This window comes from Mycteria americana, chromosome 10, assembly GCF_035582795.1.
Source record: "Mycteria americana isolate JAX WOST 10 ecotype Jacksonville Zoo and Gardens chromosome 10, USCA_MyAme_1.0, whole genome shotgun sequence".
In the NCBI taxonomy this organism is placed as follows: Eukaryota; Metazoa; Chordata; class Aves; order Ciconiiformes; family Ciconiidae; genus Mycteria; species Mycteria americana.
In genome coordinates this window covers 5,665,978-5,676,830 of record NC_134374.1, presented here as the reverse complement: position 1 = coordinate 5,676,830, position 10,853 = coordinate 5,665,978, and the positions used below count along the sequence as shown (strand labels likewise).

Below are 10,853 nucleotides of genomic sequence, written 5' to 3'. Positions count from 1 at the left end.
GCCCGCCCCCGCCCGGGCGGGAGGGCGCCGGAAGCCGCGCGCCGCCCGGAAGTGGCTCATCGGCAGCGGCCGCCCCGCCGCCATGGCGCCGGCGTCGCGGTCCCGCAGCCCGCCGGCCGCCAGCCCCGAGCGCCGCGGCCGCAGGTCGCGCTCCCGCTCCCGCGAGCGCAACGGCCTGAAGCGCCCGAGCCACCGGCGGAGCCGCAGCTGGTCCCGCTCCCGCGAGCGCACGCCCGGCGGGCCGCGCTCCGCCGCGCACCACGGCCACCACCACGGCAAGGCCTGGCCCGAGTACTACGAGAAGGAGAAGGAGGAGATCCTGCGGCAGAGGCGAGCGCCGGCCGCGGGCTGCCCCTGCCCGGGGCTTTCCGCAGGGCCTGTCGTGCCGGTTCCTCCCCGCCGCTCGGAGGAACCGGCGCTCCCGGGGCGGGGAGGGCAGGGTGCCGGGCCTGCGGTTCGCGGGGAGGGGGCGGCCGGGCCTGTTTCCGCACGGCCCTTTCACGGCCCGGCGCGGCGGTGCTGTCCGGCTCTGCCCGGCGCTTTAAGCCCCTCGGGCCGCTCCGTGCGGCGTTCCCCGCGGCTGTGCCGGGTGGCGGGGCGCCCGGGCGGGCCGGGCCGGGCCGGGGCTCGGCTGGAAGGGCGCTAACGCCCGTTACCCGGCCGTCCTCTGCAGCGGGCGGAGGTTTGCTTCCGCCTCCCAGGCCGCTGGTTGCGGCTTCTCCTTACGTAGCTGCTTCAGGCGATTAGAAATGGTAAGAGACACCGGAGCGAAGGTGTTTATGCGCGGGGCAGGGCACGCTGGGCTTCAGCGACGGTGTTTTTCGTTGCAGGAGGCTCAATGAGAGAGAGAGAATTGGAGAACTGGGGGCACCTGAAGTCTGGGGACTGTCGCCAAAGGTTCCTGACCCCGAGTAAGGCGTATTCTTTCTTCCTCCCTTCTGGTTTTTATGATAGGGATTATATGTGGGTTTAATTTACAAAAATGTCTTACTCTTACGCTAGTCCCTTTGCCACAATTCATCTGTGTCAGTTCACTTCTGAATCGACGCAATGAGATTATTGCTTTATTTCCTACTTCCCCCTCAAATAATTCCAACAAACCAGTTACGCAAGATGTGATTTATTGTGGATCAGGTGACCTTTGTGTTGTGGGTCTGAAAGCAGTGCCCATGCTGCAAACTAGCTGTTCAATAGTTTACGCTATTGCGAGTATTGACTCAAAATCTGCAAGCGTGTGTTTGGTCATATGTGTACCTTTGATCTTGAATACTACAAAATGGATTTTAAGTAGCAAATTTTTATTTTTACTCAGTTCCGATGAGCATACACCAGTAGAAGATGAAGAGGCAAAATCTAAGAGTAGTTCTTCAGATTCCAGCTCAGAAGGTATGTTGTTTTGCTTACACAGCTTGTTTCGAAAATGGGAAGCTGCCAAAGTCTAGAATCTGCTGTTGTTGCTTGCATGAGGTTCACCGACTTTGGTTGGTGGAAGTGAGTGTGGTGGGCTCCAGCTCAAAGGAGAGCGCTGCTTTGGGAAGATCAGGAAATACATATTGAGCTAGCTGATTTTTGTCTGTTCTCTAATGTTATCTTTTAAAAATATTCTAGAGGAAAAAAAGAAAAAGAAGAAGAAAAGAAAGAAGAAAAAGCGGAAGGCATCCAAAAGAAAACGCAGAAAACATTCTGAGGACAGCGACAGCGACTCGGAGTCTGAGCAGAACTCCAGTGGTAAGAAAAGAGGGTTTTGGCTAATGTGCGTGGTGTGACAGTTCTCCTTCCACTCCTCTGAACGCAAAGTGACGTGTCTGGCTTTTGTTGCACGCTTGCAGTGTTCTGAAATTACAGAGCTGTAGCATCAATCCAGTATTCTCTTCTTTCACCATCTTGCCGGGTTTGCAGTGCCCTTTCCTTGAGTGCCTGCGGTCTGGCCTCAGGAAGTAGGATTTCTGAATTTAGCATCCATTGGGCGTCTCATGCCAGAGATATGTGCGATATATTCTCACAACGAACAATACTGCAGGTAGCTTTCTGCTAATACTTTCTCAGTATTTGGTATCTAAACGAATCACGTCTGAGAAGCTGTGTACTCAGGCATTCTGATGGAGGCAGTTAGTTATTCACAGTGCAGTAAACTACTTAGTTATAGCTAATCATCTCTTTTTGGTAATACATATACTTTCTTTTTTTCAGATGAAGATAAAAAGAAAAGCAAGAAGAAGAAAAAGAAGAATAGAAAGTAAGTTTCCAGGTGGTTGTGTGTAATTCTACCTGCTTTTGACTAGAGGGCAGCACCGCTTTCTTAGCAGGTAGTGAGGAAGGCTGAGCACTCCTGTAATTAGGGCTATAAATGCTGTCGAATACTCTTAATTTGATGGATTTTTCTTTAAATCTACAGAACCATGCAGCATAGAGAACTCACTGGAAAGATAGGGAGCCACTTTTTAACACTATATGAAAGGCATAACAGTGTATATGTTGTCTTTGTTATGCTGTAAGGTGTTTTCTATGAAACAACAACCTATATGCAGACAGTCAGGCATCCCATAGGTGGAAGTTGCCATGAGAAACTAATGACTTGAGTATGATTCCAAGCACTTTCTTTCATCTTCAATTTTGGTAAATAGCATGTCTGTCTCTACCTTATCACAGGAAGAAGTATAAGAAAAAGAAAAATAAGAAGAGCAGGAAGGAATCCAGTGATTCAAGTAGTGAAGATTCTGATGACGAAACGTTTCAAGGGGAGGATCTCTGGATTGAGAGATCAAGTAGGTTCACGTGACTTTAAACTTGGATTGAAACTTCTTGGTGTCGTTTTTGTGAATTCTTTGTTAGGTGTTGCTGACCTGTGTTAACTGTTCTGATAACAAAGAACAACGGGCGCAATATTAATCTTCCTTGTTATTTGATTGTGCAGAAAATACAGAAGCTGATAGCTTGATTGGACCGGAAGCTCCCAAAACACATGCATCTCAGGATGATAGGCCTTTGAAGTGAGTAGCCCACTCTAACGGTACTTTGATCAAATCAAGTAAATCACGCCTGAAGGTTACTGTTCAAAAGGGCTGTTATAACAATATGGCATGCATCAGAGAGAAATGCTGTGCCAGAAACTCACAGATAGAAGTGGTAGTGGTGCTAGCCTTTACCCGGGCCTGAACTCAGGTAGAAAAGTCTGATTTATGCTTTTTAGCCTTGATTTCTAGAAAATAAATTGTAAGATGCCTTTATTCTAATGCTCTGCAGTATTGTGACTTTATAGTGTCTTCGTTACTGTTTAATCAGAATGGATTCAACTGGTAACTTAAGATGTTGTTGCTAGTGTTAGCCATAAAGAAGAAACAGGCCAATATGTGGGAAAGAAGAAAGTGCTTAAAAATGCAGCTCCTAGCAAGTAGTGAACAGGGAAGCTGGATGTTTAGCTCAGGCTCTCTCTAGTTGAGACGGATTGAAATCACTGCTGCTTCTTTTTTTTTTTAAGCTACGGACATGCCCTCTTGCCCGGTGAAGGTGCAGCAATGGCAGAGTACGTAAAAGCAGGAAAACGTATACCCCGGAGAGGTGAAATCGGCTTGACCAGTGAAGAGATCGCGTCGTTTGAGAGCTCTGGTTACGTCATGAGTGGCAGCAGGTATGGTTTTGGTGATGGTAGTGGTTCAGTGAAATTTTTGAGAGCTGCTTCCTCTGTTGGCCGGTTGGAAGACTGCTTCCAAGCCCTAGTTGAAAGCACGGAAGAGATGGTGCTCTGTGTGCTTGCAGTAATCTACGCTAAACTCCCTATTGCTGTAGATAGATGGTGAGTTTTTTAAGGACTCTTTCTCCTCAAGAGCAAAAATTCTTTCCAGGTAATATACTTCTAATTATCTCGTATTTCAAATGAGGAGATGCTTGTGTCAGGTGGCTCAAAGCTGGTGTGTTTGGACAGCAGTGGTGATGTGCTGGCTCTTCAGTAGGAGACAAATCAAAGTGTGAGAGGTTGGCTGCACTTTTTTCTCTACGAGTCCAACAGGAATTTCACTTAAATTTTGGTCAGCCAGCAGTTGACACCCTGGGGGTAGGTGGGGCTTCTGGCTGACTGCCTGAGAGCAGACACTCCCAGAAGTCAGTTTCTCTCTCTGCCACACTCCTGGGAAGGTTTGTGTGCAGTCTGGATTCTCTAGTGTAGGTATCTTTATTTATAAGCCCCTCAAAACATTCAGGTCAGTCGATGGATGGAAGCCGTGAGGCGGCATTACATCCCTCTGCCCGTGCTGATGTACACAATGTTCTCCTCTGCAGACATCGCCGAATGGAAGCTGTGCGTCTGCGTAAAGAGAACCAGATTTACAGCGCAGATGAAAAGAGAGCTCTGGCATCCTTCAACCAGGAGGAGAGGAGGAAACGAGAGAATAAGATCCTTGCAAGCTTTCGAGAGATGGTCTACAGAAAGACTAAGGGCAAAGAAGAAAAATAATTCTTTATTTGAACTATACACCATAGATTCTACCAAGCAGCAGCAAGCCTGTTCCAGTCATGATTTGATAAAAGCTGCAAGTGCTGCAGTGCCTTTCACCCAACAGGGCCAAGGCTCAGGAGTGGATTACTTGTATCAAGGAAACAGTTACTTTTGTCAGATTTTCTTGGATGATTTGTTCACCATCTACAAGGAATCCCTGTAAAGTGAAAGGCTACAAGGCAGGGAAGGCAGGAACAGGCAGGGAAGATTAGAGGTGGCGATGTTCTGTGCTCACTTTGAATCAGACAAGCAGGAGGATTCCATGGGAAGGCTTTGTTACCTGATGCCAATAAGTGCGATTTTCCATTTATTTTGACTAATGAGAGTAGACTGGCCATCAGAAGCAAGCTACTAGTAACGGTAGCAAAAATGAAGGATCTCCTGTTTAAGATCTAAGACTGTCCCCTTAGGTATTTTTTCATAAGTCTTTTAGATTTATTTTTTTTCTCAAAACAGTTGAGTTTGGTTTGTGGTTCAAACTGGACTTGTAAATAGAAATGAGTTTGTAATTTAATACAGATGGGCTTCAGTTACTTTAAAGCAAGCAGATTGCAATTGGGATATAAAGTAACAGTAGCAGTAGCAGTAATAGGAGGGTCTTATCTTCAATCCACCAAAGCCTGTGCTGAAGAACTAAATTGCTTGCTTCTTTTTCTCCTATGTTATACATAGGTATCAGAGCAGTGGGGTGCAGTGATTGGAATGCCTGGATGTACACAGGTGGTAACAAGGATGTATCTTTCAATTTATTTGAAATTTTTTTGTCTATGAAAGTGTTCTAGATTAAAACCTTATTTTAACTCCTGGGGTATTTTAATTTGGTCTGTTTCAGTGGTATTACATGGCTCTCTTTAAACTCTGTACTCAGAGGCCTACTCCGGGTAGTGCTTCTGTGGTGGTGATCTTTGATTCAACTGCATATTTCCAAACATACCCCCCTTAGCCTTCTTTTTCTCAAATGCTTTTAAAAGAAAAAGTGTTTTCTAGAGGGTTTTTTTGTTGTCCTAAATCTCTGTTGTAGTTTTGGCAGCAGAGATGTCTTGTATGTTTGTATAAAGAAAATAAAAATCCTATAATGTTTGCCGTGGAGTTCTGCAGACCTGGTGTTCGCAAACAGCTGCCTCTTCCCATTTACACTGCGGAACCTGGTTCCGTCCTGCCATGCCCACCCATACCTGCAAGGGACCGTCATGTAAAGCCAGCTGCCAGGTCAGGCCATAGTTGATTTTGCACAGATTTAATGCTTTTTATGTATCCACAAAGTAGAAATGCTAATAAGGAAGAGCCATTCTTTCTTCATTGTGTTTATTTGATTCTCCACAAAATACCAACAGAGCATTGGTGAATTTAAGTTGTTCATTAGAAAGTAAGTCTTTCCATGAGGAAAGACTTTTTATTTTCAATGATGTCCTTAAGCCACTTTCAACTGACGCTGTTCTGGCCTGGTGGATAAAAAGAGAGTAAATGGTAAGAATAATATTGAATCCAAGTTTGGCCAGCTGAGAGCTGGCCTTTATTCACAGGGCAAGCCTATCTGCTGAAAAAAAAGAACACCACCTAGACCTGTGTAAACCCAGGACAAATTCATTATGGAGAAGGCAGGTGCTTATGGGGCGGCTATCCATGCTTGTGGTGGACTGAAGCTAATGATAAGCAGGGTCATTTGGTTTTGCATAGCAAGATTTTGACAGCTTCCTCCACCTCTCTGCTATTATTGCAAACTTATTTACATCAAGCTCCCTGTTTGTTTTTGGCACGGAAAAGCTTACTAGAACCTCCTGAGTTGTGTCAGTGATGGAAGAGTAGTAACGTTGACCTGTGAATTGGCCTGCTAGACTCCAGAGTGAATACCTTCACAGGCAAGGTCTGCAAGAGAGGAGAGACAGGGCAGAGTTCACATACAGGACCTCAAAAAGCAGACATTTTAATTAGGTGAGAGCTAAATATACTATGTGTATTTGTATAACATCTCTGATATGGATTAGAATAGTTTTGGTTTAAAGCCTCTGTGAGTATTCTCTTGTGAAGGCAAAGACTCAGATGTTACAATTTTCAGCTTGTGCTAGGATATAAGATTTCTGACCAGTGGCTATGAGCTGTTGTGCTGGTTTTGGCTGGGATAGAGTTCATTTTCTTCACAGTAGCTGGTATGGGGCTATGTTTTGGATTTGTGCTGGAAACAGTGTTGATAGCACAGGGATGTTTTCGTTCCTGCTGAGCAGTGCTTACACAGGGTCAAGGCCTTTTCTCTTCTCACCCCACCCCACCAGCGAGGAGGCTGGGGGGGCACAAGGAGCTGGGAGGGGACACAGCCAGGACAGCTGACCCCAGCTGACCAAAGGGACATTCCACACCGTATGGCGTCATGCTCAGCAATAAAACTAGGGGGAGGTTGGCGTTGGGGGTGGGCGCTGCTCCCGGACTGGCTGGGCATCTGTTGGTTGGTGGTGAGAAATTGTTTTCATTTGCATCACTTGTCTTTCTTAGTTTTCTCTCTCCTGCTTTATTTTTTTCCTTACAATTTGTTATTATTTCTTTTTTTTATTATTAAACTGTTTTTATCTCAACCCACGAGTTTTCTCGCTTTACACTTCCAATTCTCTCCTCCATCCCAGCAGGGCAGGGGGGAAGTGAGTGAGCAACTGTGTGGTGCTTAGTTGCCAGCTGGGGTTAAACCACGACATCTGTGGACTGCTGCTTGGGGATCCATAGCCAGTAAGTAGAAAAGCTAAGGTTCAGTATGACTAAGCATAGGTTCTGGAGGTAAAAAATCTACTTAGTGCAATTTATTTCTTTTTTTTCTCTTGAGCTGCACCATATTATGGTACAGGTGACAAATGTCAGGCCGATCCAGAGAGGGGTTCCGAGGCAGCATGAAGAGCAGCGGGCCACTCTCCCTCTACTGATCCCTTGTTCCGTAACTCGCCTCTGCTCAGCCCTACTTGCAGCTGCCCAGAGTCATTGCCGTTGCTTGGATGGGGAAGACGGTATGAGCAGGAAAGCAGATGTGGGATCCTGCCAGATCCTCTGTTTGTCATGTTTCTGCCAGTTTCCAGCTCTGTGCTCTGCCAAACGCAGACTCAGTCTGGCTTTCACAGCAGTGCTGTAGGCTCTGAACATCAGTGCTTGCAACACAGAGCCCTTCAGACCACAGACGCTACATGAGAGAGGTCAGAGATGTTTTAGCAGAACGCAGCATGCTGAATTCCCAGCAGCCACTCTTCCAGGATGACAAGGGGCTGTTACAAGGATTCAGCTACTAGAGACATAAATGAGCAAAGTGTAGGTCCTAGTCCTTGTGGTCTGATAGAGATGCTTACTGCTTGAAGGTGAAAGGAGGTGGTGAGAGCAATGGGAAGCTGGTTTAGGTTTGTATGAGATGGGAGAATGAATATCAACAGGTAATACCACAGAGCGAGAGTGAGCTATGAAACTTTCCTTTGCCCATTGGCACACTTTGTTCTGTGTTTCTTATGGGAGTTTTCTTCATTTGGTTTCATCCCCTCAGTAACAAAGTTGGGAAGAACAACTGCAGCATAAGCATCTGCTTTGAAGGACAGATGGGAGAAAAGAACCCCGAGGACCCTGGCGTAGGAGTTGTGCGAAGACATGGGGAAACATCTGAGGGGGAACTGGTCAACAGGTTGGAAAATGGCTTCGCAGCTGATGGGAAGGTCTTGTGCTGGAACTGCTGGGGAGGCAAGGCTTGGGATGCAGACCCCTGAAGAGCTCTGTGTGTGTGACAGATGAGGCCCACTCGTTTATTGCATCTCATGCAACAAAGGAAGCTTCTTCCAGCTGCTGCTCGGGACATGCTGTAGGGTGAGCACAGTCCAAGGCATGGTGTCAAACAGAAAAGGCCTCTTCTGAGCCCGAAAGTTCTCCTTGCAACACGCTCACCCAGTCAGGACGAGTCTCACAATAGCTGTTCAAGGCCCCTTGGTATCTGGAAGGCTTACAGCAAACCCTGCCTAAAGCAGCCCTGGTTTGCTTTTCAGCTGTCTAGCTTGGGAGAGGTGCTCAAGGCTAGTGTGAGCCCTGGAAGCCTGTCTCCTCCTCTGCTTCCTGTCCTGATCTCCACATCTTTTCCCTCTCATTTCTTGTTCTCCTGATCTTCTCTTCCTGCTAGTTTTTCTGTCCCTCCAGCCAGTGCTGTAGCTGACTACCTGGTGGTAAGTGCTTTGGGCTGGTATTTCATTGATTCCCAAGCTCTTTTCAGCCCTTCAGAAAACTGAGACCTTGACAAGCTTGTCAGGAGCCAAACCCAAGGCTGACCACATCTAGAAAGCCTGAGCAGCTGGACAGCTTAATTTAACCACATCGTTCCAGAGCCTGGACACAAGAGTGCCCCAGAGAAGTGTCAGATGTATCTGTCCCTGCTCAGTGACACAGGCTATGTTCAGGACTACCGATAGACTATCAGAAACACTTCGTCCCAACCCAACTAGTCAGCAGAGGAATTCAGATGCAAATTTCTCTGTCTGAACTTGCTGTTACTCACGCTGATGTAAATCTAGAAGAATTCTGTTTACATCAGTGTATTTTCTTTTTCTGAAATATTACTACTTTTTCAATATGGCTACAAGCAAATAGAGGGGATTATATTAGAGACATGCAGAGCAGAGAAACAGACTTGGTTACAGTCAGCAGAAAACAACTTCTAGTGCTACTGGGCATCCTTAGCTCTCACTGGCTGCAGAACAGTAAAAGGGTATTTTGCTGCTGGCATGGCTGCTCTTTCAGTAGACTCTGTCTAGCTGAGTAAGCATAACTTTCCAGTCAGAAATGTCTCAGAAATTTCTCTCATTTATGTGACTCTGCACCTTGTTCACTCTATGGGGTTATTTGTGGTTGTTCCACACCCCGTGCCTCTCGGTGAATCAGTGTTAATGGCAGTGACACAAGATCTGCATTTCACTCTCCCATTTCCCATACTTTGACAAGCAGACAAGTGAGAGTCATTGTTTATAGAGGATTTAGGTTGTAGCAGAAGCAGGTTTTGGCTGTATTGTAAGTTAAAACTGTGCTGGGAGGGAAGAATCGCAAGCTGCAGGAGGTGATGCTGGCTGTTCACGCAGACTGCTGCACAGTCAGCAGGGTTGCTACAGGGAACTGCAGGTCAGCAGAAGTGGGTGCAAAAATAGAATCAGTCCTGCTGTCTTTCTGCATTTTGCTAGTACTTATTGCTACAGATGCATCCGTAATGGTAGTTTTGTGGTAGTCCTGTTGGCATTCCTTTTCTTCCTCTCAGACACCTGCATAGTGTATATCAGAGTGCATAAAGTGAGGAAACCCATTCTGTCCAAAGCTTATATGCAACTGTATTGGGTTTGCGTGGCAAGGTTTTGGTAGCAGGGGGGCTGCAGGGGTGGCTTTTGTGAGAAGATGCCAGAAGCTTCCCCTGTGTCTGATAGAGCCAATGCCAGCCAGCTCCAAGACAGACCCGCTGAGGCTGAGCCCATCAGCGATGGTGGTAGTGCCTCTGGGATAACATATTTAAGAAGGGAGGGAAAAAAACTGTGCAACACCAGCAGCAGTCAGAAGAGAGGAGTGAGAGTGTGTGAGAGGAACAGCTCTGCAGACACCAAGGGCAGTGAAGAAGGAGGGGGAGGAGGTGCTCCAGGCGCCGGAGCAGAGATTCCCCTGCAGCCTGTGGTGAAGACCATGGTGAGGCAGGCTGTCCCCCTGCAGCCCATGGAGGTCCATGGTGGAGCAGATATCCACCTGCTCCACGTGGAGGACCCACACTGGAGCAGGTGGATGCACCCAAAGGAGGCTGTCACCCCATGGGAAGCCCGTGCTGGATCAGGCTCCTGGCAGGACCTGTGGCCCGATGGAGAGAGGAGCCCATGCTGGAGCAGGTTTGCTGGCAGGACTTGTGACCCCGTGGGGGACCCACGCTGGAGCATTCTGTTCCTGAAGGACTGCACCCGTGGAAAGGACCCACGCTGGAGCAGTTTGTGAAGAACTGCAGCCCATGGGAAGGACTCATGTTGGAGAAGTTTGTGGAGAACTGTTTCCCGTGGGAGGGACTGCATGCTGGAGGAGGGGAAGAGTGTGAGGAAGAAGGAGCAGCAGAGACAACGTGTGATGAACTGACCACAACCCCTATTCCTTGTCCCCCTGCGCTGCTGGAGGGCAGGAGGTGGAGAAAATCAGGAGTGAAGTTGAGCCTGAGAAGAAGGGAGAGGTGGGGGGAAGGTGTTTTAAGATTTCATTTTATTTCTCATTACCTTGCTGTGATTTGAGTAGTAATAAATTAATTTTCCCCAAGTCAAGTCTGTTTTGCCCATGATGGTGATGGGCGAGTGATCTCCCTGTCCCTATCTCAACCCACGAGCCTTTTGTTATATTTTCTCTC

The 10,853-nt window shown here is 47.4% G+C and overlaps 1 protein-coding gene and 1 long non-coding RNA gene across 3 annotated transcripts; both read left to right on the top strand.

Moving 5' to 3' along the window:
• Positions 1-41: 41 nt before the first annotated feature.
• On the top strand, positions 42-4,602 carry NKAP (NFKB activating protein). The gene is made up of 9 exons (XM_075513076.1): positions 42-330; positions 831-911; positions 1,313-1,386; positions 1,609-1,728; positions 2,191-2,236; positions 2,650-2,765; positions 2,915-2,990; positions 3,479-3,628; positions 4,276-4,602. The coding sequence occupies exons 1-9, from the start codon at positions 83-85 to the stop codon at positions 4,448-4,450; spliced, it is 1,086 nt and encodes a 361-aa protein (XP_075369191.1). The 5' UTR covers positions 42-82; the 3' UTR covers positions 4,451-4,602.
• A 49-nt stretch (positions 4,603-4,651) lies between these two features.
• LOC142415085 (uncharacterized) lies at positions 4,652-9,999 on the top strand. Of its 2 annotated transcripts, none has more exons than XR_012777285.1 (4): positions 4,652-6,424; positions 7,111-7,207; positions 7,302-7,479; positions 8,001-9,999. It is a non-coding gene; the product is annotated as an uncharacterized LOC142415085 (long non-coding RNA). The 2 variants fall into 2 exon arrangements; XR_012777284.1 differs by having other exon boundaries at positions 7,108-7,207.
• The last annotated feature ends 854 nt before the right edge of the window (positions 10,000-10,853 follow it).